Below are 19,042 nucleotides of genomic sequence, written 5' to 3'. Positions count from 1 at the left end.
AAGATGCTTACTATCATACATTATTAGGGAATTGCAAATTAAAAAAACAAGATACCACTACATACCTAACAGAATGACCAAAATCCAAAACACTGACACCACCAAATGCTGGTGAGGATGTGGAGCAACAGGACCTCTCAATCACTGCTAGTGGGAATGCAAAATGGTACAACCACTTTGGAAGAGTTTGGTGGTTTCGAGCTAAACTAAACGTACTCTTTGATGCAATCCAGCAATCAGGCTCCTTGGCAAGTAACTGAAAACAAGGTTACCTCCACCCAAAAACCCACATACAGACTTTTATAGCAGCTATATTTATAATTACCAAAACTTGGAAGCAACCAAGACATCTTTCAGTAGGTGGATGAATAAACCATACTACATGCAGACAATGGAATAATATTCAGTGCTAAAAAGAAATGAGCTATTAAGCCATGAAAAGATACGGAGGAAACCTAAATGAAAGAAGCCAGTCCGAAAAGGCTACCTACTGTATGATTCCAACTACATGACATCTTGGAAAAGGCTAAACTATGGAGAGAATAAAAACACTAGTAGTTGCCAGGGGTTGGGGAGAGGGAGGGATGAATAGGTGGAGCACAGAAGATTTCTGTGGAGGTAAAACTGTTCTATGTGATACTACAACATAGATACGTCATCACGCATCTGTCCAAATACAGAGAATGTACATCAAGAGTGAGCCCTCATATAAACTATGAATTCTGGATGATAATGATGTGTCAGTGCTGGTTCATCAGCTGTAACAAAACCCACTCTGGTGAGGGATGTTGATATTAGGGACACTGTGCATATGTGGGGGCAGGAAGTGTATGGGAAACCTCTGTACCTTCCCCTCAGTTTTACTGTGAACCTAAAACTGCTCTAAAAAATAAAGCCTAATCAAAAAAGGAAAATAAGAATTTAAGCATTACATTCTGATATTGGTTATATATACAAAACCAGTATTTTCACGCTCCCATTTTAGTATAATATTATTTGCCAAATACAGTTGAATACTACTAGTACTATCTTTTGAAGCACTGACATAAAAGCCATTCAATTACAAGATTAAACTCCCAGATCAGTTTCTACTCTATAGGCTAACAGGAAAAAAGTTGGTATGTTTGAAGAAAGGATTAAAGAAACAAGATATGTGCAACCAGTTAACATACATTAAACCAATCAGATTTTCTAGCCATCAATAAGAAACCCTTTTTATGTCAAGCCACCAATAAGCAACCATTTTTATACGCAAAGTCAACTATTCTTCCATTTGCTCATAATACTACTCTAATAACCACATAAACTAGTCTGTGTTAAAACTGTATTAAATTCATATTTATGAGCTATGTGCTTAATTTCAACCCAGGTGAATTTATTCTTCTCCAGTTTATTAACAAGGATAATCTTTGCTAGAAGCTTTTTGAAAAAACAGTTGATCAAGATTTAACTTTTAGAGTCTGAATATCATCCTTGGAGCAAAATTGGAAATAAAAATATTTACATCAAATTGCAAGAGTCAGTATTTTATGCCTCCTGTGGATAATAAGCTCTTCCTCAGAAAGTTTGATTTTTATCTATTATACTTAAGCCATAATCACATTTTTTAACCATAAAAACCTGTGAGAGGAAGAAATTGTTTTAAGCTCAGAGAATATTGTGTAATACAGAAAAGATGAATAAATCTTTGCTGATATGTCTAGATTACATACATTCTTAGGAGACATCTAATAGTTTATTTATAAAGGCAACACAGATCTATGTTCAATACCTGAAGTCTAAGTTTAATACCAGAACAAAGCTTTATTCATCTCATATTCTCTCCTTTTTGCTAAAGCTGACAAACTCAGGTTTAAACCTTCTGCCCCTTATCTTTTGATTACCCCTTTCTTCATGTTGTTTGTCCCACAACCATTCTAAATGTAAGTAAAAGATACATTACACATATAACAACTTAACTTTCTCTTCCACCCCTGCTCTTTAAAGAGCAAGAGGCAACACGTTCTCTCCCTGAAAAACTCCTATGTGGCTATCAGTAACCATCAAATGCCAGCCTCCTCAAATTTACGTAAAGGACAAAAACTCAGTGAAGATCTTATGATTAAATGAAAAACAATGCTGTGGTTACAGTGTTAGAGCATTCTCTTCAGTGTGAGAATACTTGCAGAAAGAGTTACAGTTGCTAAGAGATGGCTAATGAATTCCTTCAACTAAGAAATTACGTTGGCTTTGTGGGTTCAGAACAAATCTGATTGGAATTAAGGAGCTAAAGAGTACTTAGTTTCTTTGGGACCTAATTTATTTCACAGGTTACAATAAAAAAGTTATGTAAATTTAAATGATTCAAAGGAAACAAAGGAGTGATAAACAATTTAATGCCTATTAAATTCTCTGTTCTATAAAACTGCTTAAAGCCAAAATAATAACAGTAATAACTAGTTTACTTCCCCTGAAGAAATGAAGTTGACAGACTCTCACTAAGAAGAGAACTAACATTAACCAAACGCCTAAAATAAGCAACACAGGAGGAGGCATGTTTACACATGTCATCTAATTCTCAATAATGCAAGACCAATATTATCATTATATTCATGTATTCACTAAGGCCCCGAATGACTAATCTTTCTAACATCATACAGGCAGTTACCAAGGGATTACCTGCTCTTTTCACAGAAATATAAAGGCATTTTTATAATTTCTCTGAAGCAAAGAAAATGGTGGTTAACATTACAGCACTCCTTGAAACCTGCATGGTCGCCAGAGGACCATTCTTTTACGTGACAGATGTTGAGACGGTGCAGGCGTGGGTTTGAGTGCAGGGGATACAGAGTTCCTTCTCTCGTGGAGCTTCTATTTAATAAGAGAGACAAAACAATCAAGAAACAGATGTGTGGTAAGTCAGTTAGCGATAAGTCCTCTGGCAAAAAAAGCAGGGTAAGGGAGTGAAGAGTGACAAAAATCATTATTAGGTCAGGAGGTCAGGAAAGACCTTTATAACGGTACCCAGAGATTTAAAGGCATCAGATCAGCAATGTACCCTTTGTCCACTGCTCCCATAATGGTGAAATAGTCCTGTGCTGACACTAATGCCAATCCTAGAAGAAACTGTTTAGCATTGTTTGTACAGAGGCTCCCAGTTCACAACTGTGTGTGGGCGAGTTATTTCATTAACAGTAGTGTAGTAATAACTGGATTGGTGATGGAAAAACACCATCACCACCATTCTTTGCTTTCTGGCCTAAGTACAGTGCTACAGTGTTCATTTTCCTGTGTACTAACTACCATGTGTTTAATGTTCTAGTTTGGAAAAGTGCAGATCAGAGGTGGGTCAGTAATTGGGACATCATGCTCCCTGGTAAAGGGAAACCGGACTGCCTCACAGATGGTAGGCAAGCAATATATATTCAGTTTAGCTTTAAAACAGCCAGGTGCTCTGGCACAGAGGGCACTTCTACTGAGAAGGCCCCATGGCTCTGGTTATCTACAAATTTCTGCCACCTTGACTTTGTCCTTAACTCCACCCCCATCCCACCCTAAATGTTGAGGTTCTGTACAACTGAACCACATTCCTACTCACATTTCTTATTGTATGTAAACAGGGCAGTGTACAGGAGGTAACTAGAGCCAGCTGTTGGCTATATACACCAGTAAATGCCACCACTTGAGAAATGGGAGAGGATATGGTCTGAGCAGGGACGGCTCTGTCACTGCAGTGGTATCATTTCCTAGGCAGAGGGAGATGAGAAGTGACTGACTGCATTTATCCAAAACTCAACAAGAACAACTCTCCCTGTGGAACGAACTTTGTTTTGCTCACTCCTATCTCCAGGGTTGTAAACACCATCTGGCACATAGTAGGTACTCAGTAAATACTAGTTGAAGTTATTCTATTCAATAGGTTCCCATTGAATTTGGAAAAAATATAAACTCCTCAGCATGCTTCGAATGATCTTATTTCTGCCTACTACTCCAAACCCAAATCTCAGTCTAAAATGCGCCAAGCTCTTTTCTCTGCAGGCTGTCTGCATGATATACTTCCCTTTCACCCTCAACCTGGCTTCTTTCCGTCCTTCAAGTTTCAGATTAAATGTCACCACCTTAGAAGGGCTTTTTTGGATGTTAGCATCTAAAGGAAATGCAGCCCTTGTCCTCTTCCCCAGTACCTTCTATTGCTTTACCTTGTTTCCTTCACAGCACTTAACATGATTTAGAATTTGCTTTTAAACGTTTTTATTTATTTTCATAAGCGAACTATGAGTTTCTAAGGTGGAGGACTTCGTCCCTTTTATACAATGTTACATTTTAGCACCTAGCATAGTACATAACTAAACAAATATTTATTGAATAAATAAGCAGTGCAAATGATAAAATGTTATACTTAATCTGACAGCAGGTTATAAAATGGACTGGAGGAAGGACAGGCAAGAATAAAGAGACAAGGGTAAGAGGTAAGAGCCTGTTTTGGGGAGGTAGCAATGGGAATGAAATGTATGGGTGAACTCAATAAATAAATCCTGCAGATTATGACAAACTTCATTAGAACTTTGGGATAATAAGCAAGAAGAAAGGTACCAAGGATGACAGAAGGCTCAAGCCTTGGTAACTGGGAGAATGGCAGCATTAAGAACAGAAATACGAATGTCAAGAAGATGGTTATATACATTGTGAGGCCCCAGGGATAATACAGGTAAGAAAACTAAAGGCCGTGGGACTGGTCCTGGCAAAATGCTGGTAATCTTCCAGGAAATGCCTATAGTGATCTGGCAATGTGTTGCTCTCATGTGGAGATAGCCGACCAAGAACAGAGCCATAGTTGAAGCTGTGAGTGTGAATTTCAGGGAGAGAGAGAGAAAACAGACACGTGAGAGCTGAAGAAACGGGAAAAGCTTTGCTATGGTTATAAAGTTCGTGGCTATCATCCGCTTAGACCTCTACAGTTCCTTGATCTTTAAGCTGTTTCAACTCCATTCTTAGATCTGCTTTAGAGAGAAAATCAAGCAAGAGAAAGGGTTTTATTGCTGACTCTTAGGTCTTCTCTGAGCTGCTCCTCAGGGAGATTTTAATTTCAGCTTTATCATCTTCTTTCACAGGTTAAGGTTATAGGTTAAGAAGAAATAACTTAGAAACAAAACACTCAGATACAATAATATAACCTATAGACATTACCCATAATTACCATGTATATTCTTCAGAAACTATAACCTAGTTTGACATTCTTGAATTTAACATTATTTAAATAAGATAACAAATAAAAACATGCCTTGAAAAGCTATTTGGCTTCCCTATTCTGTTATTCCTTAGTTAATAAAGACAGTAGCTATCAGATTATAAATTGATGTAATATAAAAGCCCAGTGAAAATCCAGCTGGACAGACTGAAACCATTCTGAGGGTGAAGAACCAAGAAATTAAAACTGTAGCCTTCTCTTCCAATTTGATTAAGCTAATATAAAGCATGATTTTTTTTTTATAAATAAATGTTTTAACCAAACTAGGTGTTGATAATATAAGCAAGAATTGGAAAACAAGTTTGCTGAAGAAACAGTGTGGATAACCACTAGTAAAAGTTAAAATTTAAGCAATAATTTTTAGACTTTAAAGTGAAATACAATGTTAAATTAGAAAAAGTACAACATAGTTGGGAAGACTGTCAGGTATTTAGAAAAGTTAAAAACCAATGAAAAATTACTGAAAATATTTTCTACTCTCAATATTTTCTGATAGTCATTAAGAGCAGTAAATAATTACCTTCAGTAAGAGAAAAACTATCTCTATTAAGGACATAGGTGCTGAAATAAGAGAGCACAACCTGAAAAATTGTGACCACAATCAAAACCAAAAGTTATATTCTACCTAAAAGGCAATAAATATTTACATGCAGGTTGAAAGAAGAAGTATCACCTTGGTCAGCAAATGAGAAGGTTTTCCTGCAATGTTTCTCAGAAGAAGGGAGGTTTCCCTGTCCAGATAGGGGTGCTTGTGCAGAAAAAAAGAGAGAGAAAAACAAAAAAAGTAATAGAAGTCAGTGGAGCTTTGATGTGTTTAAAATATAGACAAAGAATGACTCTCGATTATTAATCTTAGATCTTTTCCCTAAACTCAGTGAAATGTGTCCAAAAGAAAAAAAAAATTAAAAAAAGGAAAATGATGGGGAGGCAAAGATACCATCTATGCCAGCAGGATGCCATTAGGCACATCCAAGCCAACTCCTGCTGATCCCTCTCTCTGGGAAAATGAATCAGACACTGCAAAGATCTCAGAGCCAGTTTGCACAGTGTTTGTGCCTGCTGGGCACACAGCACAAATAAATAGGTGTTGAAGACAGTTACTAAACATGTTCCTTCCTCTTTTTAAGCTTATACAAGACCTATGTAACTTTAAATGGTATATTCTTATGAAAAATAAATAAAACTACATCATTTTTAAAATTGCCAAGTATTTCTGACCAAATATAAGAGCCACACCAAGAGGAAAAATATCCATAAACTTTCTCTGTGGATATCACCTGTTCTCAGTAAAATTTATTAATTCCCTCATTATATCAGATTACTAATAGGACTGTGTTGCACAGTGAAGGACTTGCATAATAAAAGGATGATATGAACAAAATATTAGAAGTGCAGTTCCCTTAAATTAATTCAAGTAATTAATATAGTTTCAAAAAACGATTTGTGAACAACACAGTCCCTAACAATCCTTTTCCCCTTTAATAACTTTTTGTAAAACAATGTAAGGTAAGTTTATGCAATTGTACTTAAACTCATATAATATAAATTGCAGCTGTTTTGATATATGTAGTTCAGATTTGCCTGTCTCTAAATAACTCTGAATTGGTTTTTTCTTTTTAAAGGCTATGTAGTTACTAACCATCATTTAAAACAAAACACTGCATAGCTGAGGGAGCTATAGAAAATATTCTATAATGTGTATTTTACAAATCTAACTAAATCAAGTTATGCTTGAGAAACAAATTCTTTGGAAAGAAATGTGTCTAAACAAATCCTAGAGCAGCACCATTCTCATAAAGCTCTTTGTCACAGATAATAAAACACACTACTTCAAGATTAGAAACACTGTTATAGAAAATAGTATTAACTCAATCTTTGCTCATATGTATACTACATTGCATTGGGATTGCTATAAGGTATTTCATTGCCCATAATTTTTTAGCTTTGTTTTAATTCAAGATGAACTTTACAAACTTAGTTTTAATACAAGATGAACCTTTACTTAAAAAGAAAAAAGTAAAAAGAAAATAGTGAAATAATGCAGGAATTTCACTGAGTTTCATTAATAAAGATTGTTTTAAAATATTTCACATTACTCTTACTTAAAATATTAATAGCACAGTGAGAAATGTATACTGTAAAAAATCAGATATCAAAATCATCTTATCACTACCTCCTCTGATGTTATAAGTCAAATGATTTTGTCACTACAATTATAAGACTCATCTCATTTGCAAGAATTTTATACTTCCCTATTTGCTTTTCTTTGACAGTCTATATATTGTCTTAGCACATTATCCCTACTTTAGTTAAGGTTATTTATTCTTTTGTTACCATATACAGGTATGTTTTATCTGCTTTTATCTATCACATGTTTTAATTTTGGGTCCACCCATATTCCTGCTTTCTTTTTCCCATAAAAAATGACTTCTGATCTTCTCATTTCTCTTAAATCCAAATTTCTTAATTATAAATGGATAAAATTTGATTACTTCTTTGTGTCTTTTAATGGTAGTCAAGCATTTAAATCTGAAACAGATACATTATATTGTAAATTATCTTTTGGTTATTTCTCCTTCATACAAGGTGTTAGGGCATTAAACTCATTTTTTAAAATAGGGATGTAAGTTATATTATCTATGAATTTCATTTGGGATGGTAAAGATAGCGTTGTAAATTATTTTTATAAAATGGAGTTATTGGAACTGAAAGGAAGGATTGAGATCTGCTGCTTGGGCAGAAGAAACAACTAGATCACCACGCAAGCACTGAAGTGAGTGTAGTTAATGCTTGAGTGTAGGGGAGGGGCTCAAGGTGAGGCTGGAGAAATGTTTCTCCCTATGCAGGAAACAACCCTTTAGTGGGTAGTGAAACCAATTCACTGGGTTAACCACCAGTATGGGGAAGGGCGGGGAAGGGAGGAAGAGGAAGTGGGAAAGGCAGAGGGGAAGAGGGAAAACAGATGGGGGAAGGAGAAAGGGAAGAGGAAAGGAAAAGGAAGAGGAGGAGGAAGGGAGGAAATGTGGGGATTTTCTGTGCTTCATAGATGATTCTGAAGCAACACTGTCCAATGGAAATATACTATAAGCCACAAATATAATTAAAAATTTTCTAGAACCACATTAAAAAAAATGGTGAAATAAACTAATAGCACCTGAAAATATCCAAACTACCATAATTTCAACAAGTAATCAAATAAAGAAAATACTGAGGTATTTTTACAATATTTTTTCATACTAAGTCTTCAAAATCCACTGTTATTTTATCTTTATATCACATCACAATTTGGATTAACTTATTTCAAGTGCTTAACAGCTATGTGTGACTAGTAGTTACCATATGGATCAGCAGCTTTGAAGCAGCCAGATTTGTTAACCACTGACTAGAAGATACATTTTTCAAAGAAAGAAGTTAGGTTTTCAGTTAAGCATCAATGCAGAAGAGTCATTCTACTTGATATCCCCATTCTGAAGAATAGCTCAATTTGTTAGTCTCTTAAGGAATTTACAAAAGCCCTTAGCTTCAGAATAAAAAAGAAAACATGTGGCTTCAGATTCCAAAGCAAAATTTTTCTGTATCAGATATGCTACCACCTACATAATCTTACCATGAGTATTAATATTCAATGGCACCGTATCATAGAGTTGTTCATTTGTTTTTAAGCATGGTTTAATATTTAATAGAAAAATGGAGGTACATGACAAGGTTTCATCATTAGAAATTCTAAAGAATGTGTTCCTCTTCATTGATTTAAGCAGTCCCACAGACATGTTTACAGAACTTACAGGTGTCAGATCAGCCTGTTCTTCTGTGAGGTCAATATGACGCTTGGCCTGCTTGCTGGGACATCTCAGAGAAATAGCATGCTGTGAAAATGCAGGAAGAAAATGATAGGTAAAGAAGGTGGAAAAGGGCAGTTCTCATTATCATGCAGGAAGAGAGAAAGACCACTGAAATGAATTGTTAAAACAAAATAGTAATAATGAAAAGTTGCATGCACCCTCCATTGTATTATGCAAAAATAAAAAAGATAAGAACCAGATGATCCCAACCCTCTTCTAGACAGAGCTCTATGGAAGAACTGCAAAAACACCATGTCCAATACCAACTCATGCTTCTGGACTTTTGATTGGGCCTTGTCTGTACCTGGCAGTACTCTTAATCTCTTCTCCTTACTCCCTAAATCACTCCCTCCCTCTAAGTGTGTTCTGAACAGTTTTCCAAGTTCTTCAAGCTTTTAGTTTCACCCTTTCACCTTGTCATGACCTCATATCACATCCATCTACCATGTGGATCTCCAATAAGATGTATCCTATAACTATAGCCCTCTTCTCATCCTTCTAATTCTATATAAATAAATATCGCTTTTTCCCCCTTCCATAGCTAAGCATGTCATACAGCCCACTCGTTTCCTCTCTAATATCTCGGTTTCTGATACTCAACTAGTCCAGTTTATTGGCTGTGGGTAGGACAGAAAAATATTCAATTCTTCTGGGTACCCTCCTCTTGTCAAACTATTATTTTCCCCTTTTCACTGCCAAACTTCCTGAATTCCACTATGGTGTAGCTCTTCCACTTAGCCCTAATTCCCTGCAATTCAACATCCATCATTTTTCTTCAAAATTTTCATCTTTTGAGTTATAGCTAATTCCCAAAGTCATCAATGACCTTCTAATCAAGGTTTTCTGTCTTTCCTGTCATAGTCCTCACCTCACTGTACTGCTATTGCTTTTTTGGTTGTCCTGAAATAGTAGATTACAACCTCTTAAAGACATTGTGTACCATGTTCAGTTTTATCCCTTACAGCCCAGCTCAGTGCCTAGGTGCTCAAATATTTATGCAGTGTAGGAATAACTATTTCTTCTTGGCCTTCTTGTCACATGCTTAGCCAAATCGAGGCTTTCTGCTTTTCCCTCTACATTTTTTCATCAGACACATTCTATAGCACTGTGCCAACCACTACCATCAATGGAAGGCCTATCAAACCTGTATTACCAGTATCCTCATTCTCAGGAAATAAAGACTAAAGTACTAAAGGTTAAAGGGGTATGATAAATACAACCAACTCTCAAATGGTTCAGGAAAAAAATGCAAATACAAGGAGAATAACTAAGTGAGGTAAAATTTTAAAAATTAGTCAGAGTAATGAGTTTCATGAGTTTTTTGCACTATTTTTTCAAGTTTTTGTAAGTCTGACATTATTTCAAAATAAGAAGTTTTAAGAAATCTATTCTCTCTAGACTCAGTCTCACACAAGCTCCCATCATATTTCCAAATATCGGGTAATTAAAAAAATCTCAATCTAAAGTGTTCAAGGAGAGATGACTGTCTATGTACTACGTTAAACAGTACGATGGAACCTTATAATCACTAAAATCCAACACATCCTTACCAAAAATAAATACATGTATGGGAAGTGACAAAAACAATACAAAATAGTAAATATGCAAACATTAAATGTTGTTTCATTAGTAAAGATGCAAAGGGATTATCAAATGATATAAACAGTTTATTTAATGAAATTAGGTTCCATTTCAAGAATTATTAAATATTTTTCTACTAAAAATATTTCTCTCCTCCAAATCTAATTTTTACCTACTCTTCATAAATACTTTTATAAATCTAAAAGCTGTGCTCAAAACAATTAGAAAAATGAATTTGAGGGTCAGTTTTCTTCATAAATTTTGCTCTAAATAGTCTTATTTCCAAAAACTTTCATTTGTTATAAAGCTATCAAATTATCCATCAACCTCTCAAAAACTCTCCACAAATCTCTGCAAAGAAAGTTATGGATCATTACTTTCTTGACTCTGTTAAAACAAAGTGCCATGTATGAGCCCTAATTTTTTGGGGCAAGTAAAGAAAGCACTGATCTAAAGTTTTGAGCCAAATCATAATCAAGAAATGGCCTTGTACCAAAGTTGTGGATATAAAATAAAATACTTCCTCTTGATAACTAACTGGAAAAAAAAGATTACAACATTGATTTCTACTGGAAAAAAGAAGTGGAGATTTGTGAATACTCATTATTGTTTCAATAAAACAGATCTACATTCATTTTTTATTGACATGCATGCACACTTTTCACAAATATTAAAAATAAGCATAGCATGATGGTTAAGAATGCAGACCCTGGGGCTGAAGTGCCTGGATTCCAGCCTCAGCTTAGCTATTTACTGGCAATGTGACTACTCTGGGTTATTATTTAACCTGTTTCCTCATGTGTAAAATGGAGCAATAATAACATTTATCTCCAAAGGTTGTTAGAAAAATTAAATGAATGATAATAATATTACTATTATAAGAGTGGGAAACCACCCGTCCTCCTTTGAATTTCATGTAAGCCTCAATTAATTTACATTAGAGCTAGTTTAGAGTGTTAAATTTTATCTATATATTCAGGAATGTACTAAAAGACCACAAGATGGGGATGTTACTGCATAAATCTCTTCCTTTTTTCTCCTGCCTGTGTAATTCTGTCTCTAGGTCTGAATCTGAGAGCATTGGCCAGTCTAGCCATGTCTTGATTCTCCCTCAACTCTGTGATGAAACAGTATGGTACTGCTTAGGACAATTAGGCTCTTTCTGGGTTCAAATCCTTGGGAAAGTTATTTGGTCACTCTCTGCCTCAGTTCCTTCCATTGTAAGAGAGGTAATGGTATCTATTCACAAGCATTGTGCAGTCTCAGTATTAAGACATGTAAAGTGTGTTAAGACATGTAAAGCACAATGCCCAACACAGAATAAGCACTCAATATAGTAGCTGCTCTTATTTTCTATTTTCCCCTCTCTTCTCTTCATTCTCCTCCTTTTACTGGCCCTTATATAGCCAGTAAATGTTTGAAAGCTTTTAAACCTATTTCTTTTGTATTTTACAGTCCCTATTAATTTAAAAAATGGATGAGTATATTTATCTTCTTATTCCAAAATGGTCCTTACCAGTCCTCCACAACACAAAACAGAGAAAAACAAAACAGACCTAAAGCCAAATAAAGATGTTTTTTTCTTCTTTAGAGAAGAAAAACTGCATAGATTTCTAAGAAATACACACAAGAAGAATTAGGGCCTGTATGCCAGTGTTGATTGGGGTAGTATATTTAAGAAGTGTTTGGGAGTGAGAACTAGACTTTCCCCTGGCTTTCACCACATCTTCAGGTCTTATTTCATATGATACTTATTTCTGCTATCAACCTCACCAGGCCAATGAAAATGGAATTAAAACACCAACTTGGTACCTATGAATACATTTCAGTGAGATGTAGCAATATAGCCATTAGAATTTTAAGAGAACTATAGCTTCAAAAATTGAGAAATCAGTTAATAACCCCAATCTTTTATATATGTGGGCCTTTTCAGTTTCAGAAAGTCCTGGGCTGCTATCCAGTCAATACTTCAGAGCAAAAGATTGTTTGCTAAGAACAATTCAGGACTTCATGCCAGTGCGTTCCCCCCTCTTCCCTGCCATGCTACAATAAACTTAACTGCTGTTTTCTTTCTAATATCTCAAGATTTCTGCACACATATATTCCTGAAATAGTTTTGGACAGTAAAGGAAGTGACAGAATTGCACTGAAGCTATGATATGATGTGTTGCACATCACAAGTTGTAACAGTGTAATCATGAAAACCCTATACATATGAGGAAAACAATGACAACATTCAAAAGTTTTAGCAGCTCAGATACTATCCTATCATAATATTTATAATACAATCATCAAGTATTAAGATTCAGCAAACCTTCTGAATCTGCCATAAGCTACAGTAATTGCTTTTAAGTGAATTTCCATTTTAAAAATACATTTTCATGTATAAAATTCCAAATTCAGAGAAATCATTAAAGTTTAAGTCCCACCAAAAAATAAATATAAAGGTATATTCTGGCATTAAACTTTTATCAGGAAACTCTTAATTACAGAAAATTTATGATATGCATTTATCATTTAATTTGCAAACAGCTCTTATCGAAAAGTATTGTTTTATCAGTTAATGTGAATAAGAGTATCACAGTGATGCCAGTACATCAGCTGTAACATTTACTTCACACTGGTTAAGATACAGAGTCCTTATGAGAATTTACTTCAACTACAATGAATTCTAATTTTAAAAACTTAGCAAATGAACATCATTGATGGATTTCATAGGAATACTGCCTAAAATTATTCCACAAATCATTTTTATATTTATCCATGGGAAGTATTTTTATACTAAAACATTCTTTAACATTCAGGAAATAATCATTTTTAACAAACAACTTCACTTTATTTTTAAGATTTTGATAAAAATTTGGAGGCAAATGTAGTGCAAGGAGGCAGAAAAATAAGCCACACTACTATTTTTAGATGGGCAGTTTAACTACTCATGTCCCCAAGATGAAATAGTACCTAACTCAAATTTATTTTTCTAAAAAACTAAACTTTAGCTGAAAATAACTACTCTGCCCTGGGTTTCTTTAAAACAGTTAGGTATAAGTACTGTCTCTAAAGAAACTAATTATAAAAGAAAAGCTTCTTTTATAGAAGCTTTAGAGTTTTCTTTCATATGTTGCTTAATTTGTGATACTCCCTCCACCAGCTTGAAAGAAAAGAAACGCCGGTAACGTGAGAGTTGCAGACTTCCAGGCAAAGATGGACTAAACACATGCATATATTTGTCCATTCAAATATCTGAGGTGCTTTTTATGAGCCAAATAATGTTCTAGGTGCTGAGGATACACCAGAAATCAAAACAAACAAACAAACAAACCCTCTCATGGAGCTCATATTCAAGTGGGAGGAGAGAGATTAGCAAAATAAAAATGTAAAATATATAATATGTTAAATGGTGATAAAGAGAAATACAAAGTAGAAAAGGGAGATAAAAAATAATCATAGGATAGCAGAGGTGTTTAATTTTAAAATGATGGAAGAAGGCCTCACTGAGAAAGCAACATTTGAGCAAATCCCCAATGCAGTAAGAGGTCTATGAAGAGGAAGGTCATCCAGGCAAGGTGACAAGTAAAAAAGCTCCTGGTGGTCTCTGACTTCTGGCGAAGAACAGCTAGGAGGCAGGATGGCTGGCACAGTGACGGAGGGAGGGAAGAAAGGGAAACAGGGACAAAGGTAATGGGAAAGCAGACCCACTAAAGCCCTGCAGGCCATTGTAGGGATTCTGGCTTTGTACTGAGTTAGACACACAGCCTTTGAGCTTGAAAAGAGGAGGGTAAGCTCCCACTCTGGCTGCTGTATGAATGACAGCCCTTTAAGGGGAAGGTGTACACACCAAGAACAGTTAGGAAGCTTATTTTAAAAATCTACATCAATATAATGGTGGCTTGGTGGCAGTGAAGGTGGTGAGAAGAGGTCAGATTCTGGATATATTCTGAAGGTAAAGGCAACAGAATTTGCTGCTGGATTGGAAAGGAGGTGGAAGGGAAAAGAAAAGTAGATAAAGACTCAAGGATTTTGCTTGATGAGCTAACTGGAAGGACTGAATAGACATTAACTGAGATGGAGACTGTGGGAGGAGTAATTTTGGGAGAAAAAGTCAGGGATTTAGTTTTAGACCAGTTAAATTTGAGCTACAGAGTAGATATCCAAATAGAGATATTGATTAGAGATGGGATGTGTGATCCTGGAGTTCAGGGGAGAGATGCTGGCTAAAGATACTTGTATTTCCTGAATCCAGCATGAAATTAATGCTGGTACTTTCTTTAGCAGAATCTGTCAACAGAAGGCTTTACACAACATAAAATAATTGCCACCTTGCTGATAGTGACAGATGACACCTAACTTTAGAACATGACTTCTCAACCTTGGTACTCTTTGGGGTCAGATAATTCTTTGTTCTGGGGGCAGTCCTGTGTATGGTAGGATTTTAGAAGCACCCTTGGCCTCCACCCAACTAGGTGTGACAGTAGCATCCTTCTATCATTGACAACGAAAAATGACTCCAAACATTGCTGAATGTCTACTGTGGGACAAAATACATCCCAAACCATTGTTTAAGAGGGATTAAAATATGTGTGTGTTGGGGGAGTGTGTCTTAAATAAATAAGATAGGTTATTAAAATTTGGGGGATGTCAGTGCATACCATCATAAAAGGAGCTGATACAGCTAGAAAAGCAGTCTGAGGATTATACTTTGGGGCACTCCAGGGTCAAGAAACCATAGACATGAAGAGGAGACTGTGAAGGAACAGTCAATGAGGTAGCTCCACTCCTTCTCCATATCCCACAAAAACAAAGATAATGGGTTTTGTTTTTGTTTTTAAAGACAAACTCACAAAAGACATGACAAAATTTTGGAAGCTAGAAAGCACATGCCTGAGTGGTAACCAACTCAGCAGGCCCAAGAAAAGCTCCAAGTGATGCCAGCACTGGAGAAAAGCAGAGAAGCACCCCAACTGACATTATGTGACCTTGAAACTTTCCAGAAGCAGCAGAAGTAAAGGTAGGCCTCAAAGCAGGAGCACTGGTTGAAAGCATCTTTAAGAAATTGGTTAAATCCCAGATCCCTCCTTTTCTCGCACAGCACCAGTGCTCTCAGGTTCAGACTGATGTTGACTCACGGGACCCAACAGACCATATATTGGCACCAGGTTCACTTAGTTCTGCAGAAAAACAAAGACAGCATGCTAGGATGAGGTATGCTATCTTCAGAAGGGATCTCTACAGCCCACCAGGGGTCTTTTTTAGATCCACCATGGTAAAGAAAGAGATCATGTGGTTAAGTAGAGAAATCACCCTAGCTTAGAGAAACTTCATGCCTCACGGGAACCAGCGGTACATTGTTATAGCAATGAGTGTGGTTTCAGGGCCTCTTAAGGGATACACTCTTGCTCACTTATAAGAGTTAAACACAGCACACAAGGAAGTGAAGGTCTGGGTCTTTTCACAGGCTTTCATAGTTCATTCAGTCTTCCTGGTCCTTATGCACTCACCCAACAGGGGTCAATTTACAGTGAATAATATTAACCTGGAAATGTTCTTTATTTATTAATCAAGTTGCTAGTAAAAGAATGCAGGAAGGAAAACCTAAGATAATTTCCCACAAAAAAAAAGGGCTCAGACCTATTATTAGCTCTTTCTCCTTAAAACAGTGATTCTCAATTGGGGGCAATTTTGCCTTACAGGGAACATGTAGCTATACATGGAGACATTTCTAGTTGTCACAATAGGAGAAGGTGTGTGTACTACTGGCACCAGTGGGTAGGGGCCAGGGATGCTGCTAACAGCCCTACAGTGCACAGGATAGCTCACCAGAACAAAGACCATCCAGCTCAAATGTCAGTAGTGCTGGTGCTGATGACAGAAACCCTGACCTACAAGGGTTAGATGGAAGTTCACATGCTGAACACTGAGGACCACCCCGCTTCACAAGCTGCCTTCCCCAGATGGGTTGCCAAAGCTCTGACAGTCAAGCACATGCCTTCCACTGAGAGGACTGGAAGAGTCTTCTCTGGAGAAGCTCACCCACCTGAGAGAAAAGACTGAGGAATGATTCTAGAGTAAAGACTATGAAAAACAGAAAGTAATTTTAAGAAGATGAAATTAATAGAACTCTCATTTTGTTTAAACTGAGTCAGAGATTTAATCAACTGGGGGTAAGTATGGAGTTAAAATAGTGATAAACATACAACAGAAATCTATCTTTAAAGACAATGATTAATTCTAGAGAAAGCAAAATGTACTTTATTGGCTCTTTTATTGTTTGAATTTTTATAGTGAGTGTATTTTACAGATGGAAACAATACACACACACACACACAAGATCCTTAATGCTTAGTTCATAACCTTTCCTAATGTATCTTGATACAACTCAAAATAATCAGATTGGAAAGAAGGGATACCAATGTACAAAACACAGAATAATCAAGAAAGCACATCCTTAAAAACACTCTCATATCTCAACAGGTAAATCTAAAAGACATAAATGATATATGCTAAGTGGCTGGTGCTAAATATAACCCCTACATATCACAAGGTAGAAATCAATTTTCAAGTTCTCTATAGACAATATACCAGTTTGATAAATTTCATTTTAAAGAAGTTTATTCTTTAGATGGTATAATTTTCTTTCTCTACAAGCAATAAAAATGAACTTTATCTCTAAACCATCATGATTTAGGGTTCTTTTGTCCTCCACAGTACTCAGAACTATGGGTGAGTACAAACAGTTATGGACTGATGGAAATTAACCTAATTAATTAAACAAATAGGAGAAAAAAACTCAATAATGTCCAGTAATAGGTATAAATTTTAAATTTCTCTGCAATTCCTTAAGCAATGTTTTGTAAGATTTTATCTTAGTATTGATTATTCATTAAATAGATTATTCTACCCTGTATTAGAGAACATTATAAACACAAACTGAATGGAAGGCTGGCTTTATTTTGCCCCCACAGATTTTCTTCTTTCTTGCTTCCTATAACAAAACCGCCTCCTCCTCCTTGATGAAAAATCTAAATAAAGAATCACCTTCACCAAATCCAGCTTTTGCTAAATTTATCACAAATCCATTCATTACCCTCACCCCATCACATCTAGAAAAAACTTCATTCTTTAAAAATCTGTTCATGTATCACTTTTGATTCTCTCAACCACCATATGTGGAAGGTAGACCATGTACTACTAACTCCATTTTACTTATGAGTAATTGATGTTCATGCAGGTTGAATAATTCATTTAATATTCTATGGGTAGTGAGCAGCAAAGAAAACACCTGGAACCAAGTTTTCTGATTTTAAGTGATTCCGGTGGCTCTTTCTACTATATCAAACCGACTCTTCAATAATAAAATGAAGTAACCCTGAAAACTGGAATCTTGCAAGACTACAATGAGGATATGAGTCTTTATTGTAAGCTGTTATTATATAATAAACATACACTAAAAAGCAATTATTATCAGCTTAACCTACAATAGCTTTGCAAAATTCATCAAACAAATCACATTTCAAGTGTTTTTAATCATGTGAAACAACTGATTAATTTAAGGACTTCAAATAATCACAAGAACAAAAATGAAGAAAACTAAGTATCTTTTTAACTATTTTTGTGATACTGCCTTATCTCGTAGTATATTTCTTCTGCAGTCTGATTTTAAAACTTAACTCAGAGGTACCCTTGACTAATTTTAAATGTAGAAAAAAAAGTTTATTAAAACTACTTCTAAAAATATAATTTCCTTATTTTAATACTAAAATATGAGGAAGAAAATTCCATCTACCTACCTCAGTAATTGGCTGCCCTTGATGTGTCAAATCCAGTTCCTGAGGGCGTGTTACTTTATCAATATCCAAAGAGTCCATGCTGGAGGCTGCAGAGGTGATGCTGGAACGAGAGGAGTTACTAACAGAGCGTGCGTCAGCGTCACTCACTGTGCCTGCTGATGCCGTTCTTCTGTGCTGATTTGTTACTAAAGGCTTAGTATCTAGTACAGACTGCTGAGCAGCCTCATCCATGCTCAAGGAGGCCTGCTCTAATTGTGCAGTGATGTCATCCAGGGAGTAGTTGGCATGTGATGGTTTAGTTATCCTATTTGATGAAGAAGACAATCCTTTCAAAGTGCCATGTTTTGATGTATGTCGGCTGGCAGGTAATCTCTGGGTGGCTTTTGTCTCTGTGATTTGATGCTTACTATTTCCTGCACCAATACTGCTGAGTTCCTGCTCTATTGAGCAAAGGTCGGCCATCAGGGCATCCAGATCCACAGTTTCTCCCTGATTTAGAGCTTCTGCAATGAACAACATGCATGATGTTTCCAGAACTCTACATCAGAATTTATACATTCTATTTATAAATTAGTAAATGAATGCAGAGGAAGCAAAGAAGTTCATCC

At 35.9% G+C, this 19,042-nt stretch overlaps 2 protein-coding genes across 10 annotated transcripts in view; one reads left to right on the top strand and one right to left on the bottom strand.

The window, feature by feature from the left end:
- Positions 1 to 16,224, top strand: part of ABI2 (abl interactor 2) — a 163,373-nt gene extending 147,149 nt beyond the window's left edge. Inside the window, exon 12 of the mRNA XM_057503670.1 lies at positions 15,479 to 16,224. Within this exon, the coding sequence (XP_057359653.1) occupies positions 15,479 to 15,573 (95 nt within the window). The 3' untranslated portion in view covers positions 15,574 to 16,224. The remainder of the gene's footprint in view (positions 1 to 15,478) is intronic.
- RAPH1 (Ras association (RalGDS/AF-6) and pleckstrin homology domains 1) overlaps positions 1 to 19,042 on the bottom strand; it is a 113,294-nt gene that overhangs the window by 50,536 nt on the left and 43,716 nt on the right. For 6 of the 9 annotated variants that reach the window (XR_005033159.2, XM_036928012.2, XM_036928011.2 and 3 more), the window contains 3 exons: positions 18,435 to 18,937; positions 9,013 to 9,093; positions 5,901 to 5,975 (listed from right to left, as the gene is read on the bottom strand). Coding sequence is in view for 8 of the 9 variants with exons in the window: in XM_036928012.2 (XP_036783907.2) it covers positions 5,901 to 5,975; positions 9,013 to 9,093; positions 18,435 to 18,937 (659 nt within the window). In the remaining variant the exon portion in view is untranslated. The remainder of the gene's footprint in view (positions 1 to 5,900; positions 5,976 to 9,012; positions 9,094 to 18,434; positions 18,938 to 19,042) is intronic. The other 3 variants (XM_036928014.2, XM_036928013.2, XM_036928015.2) reach the window with 3 other exon arrangements.

The sequence above is a fragment of the Manis pentadactyla genome, chromosome 6, assembly GCF_030020395.1.
Source record: "Manis pentadactyla isolate mManPen7 chromosome 6, mManPen7.hap1, whole genome shotgun sequence".
Taxonomy (NCBI): domain Eukaryota; kingdom Metazoa; phylum Chordata; class Mammalia; order Pholidota; family Manidae; genus Manis; species Manis pentadactyla.
This window is presented reverse-complemented; position numbering and strand designations above follow the sequence as displayed.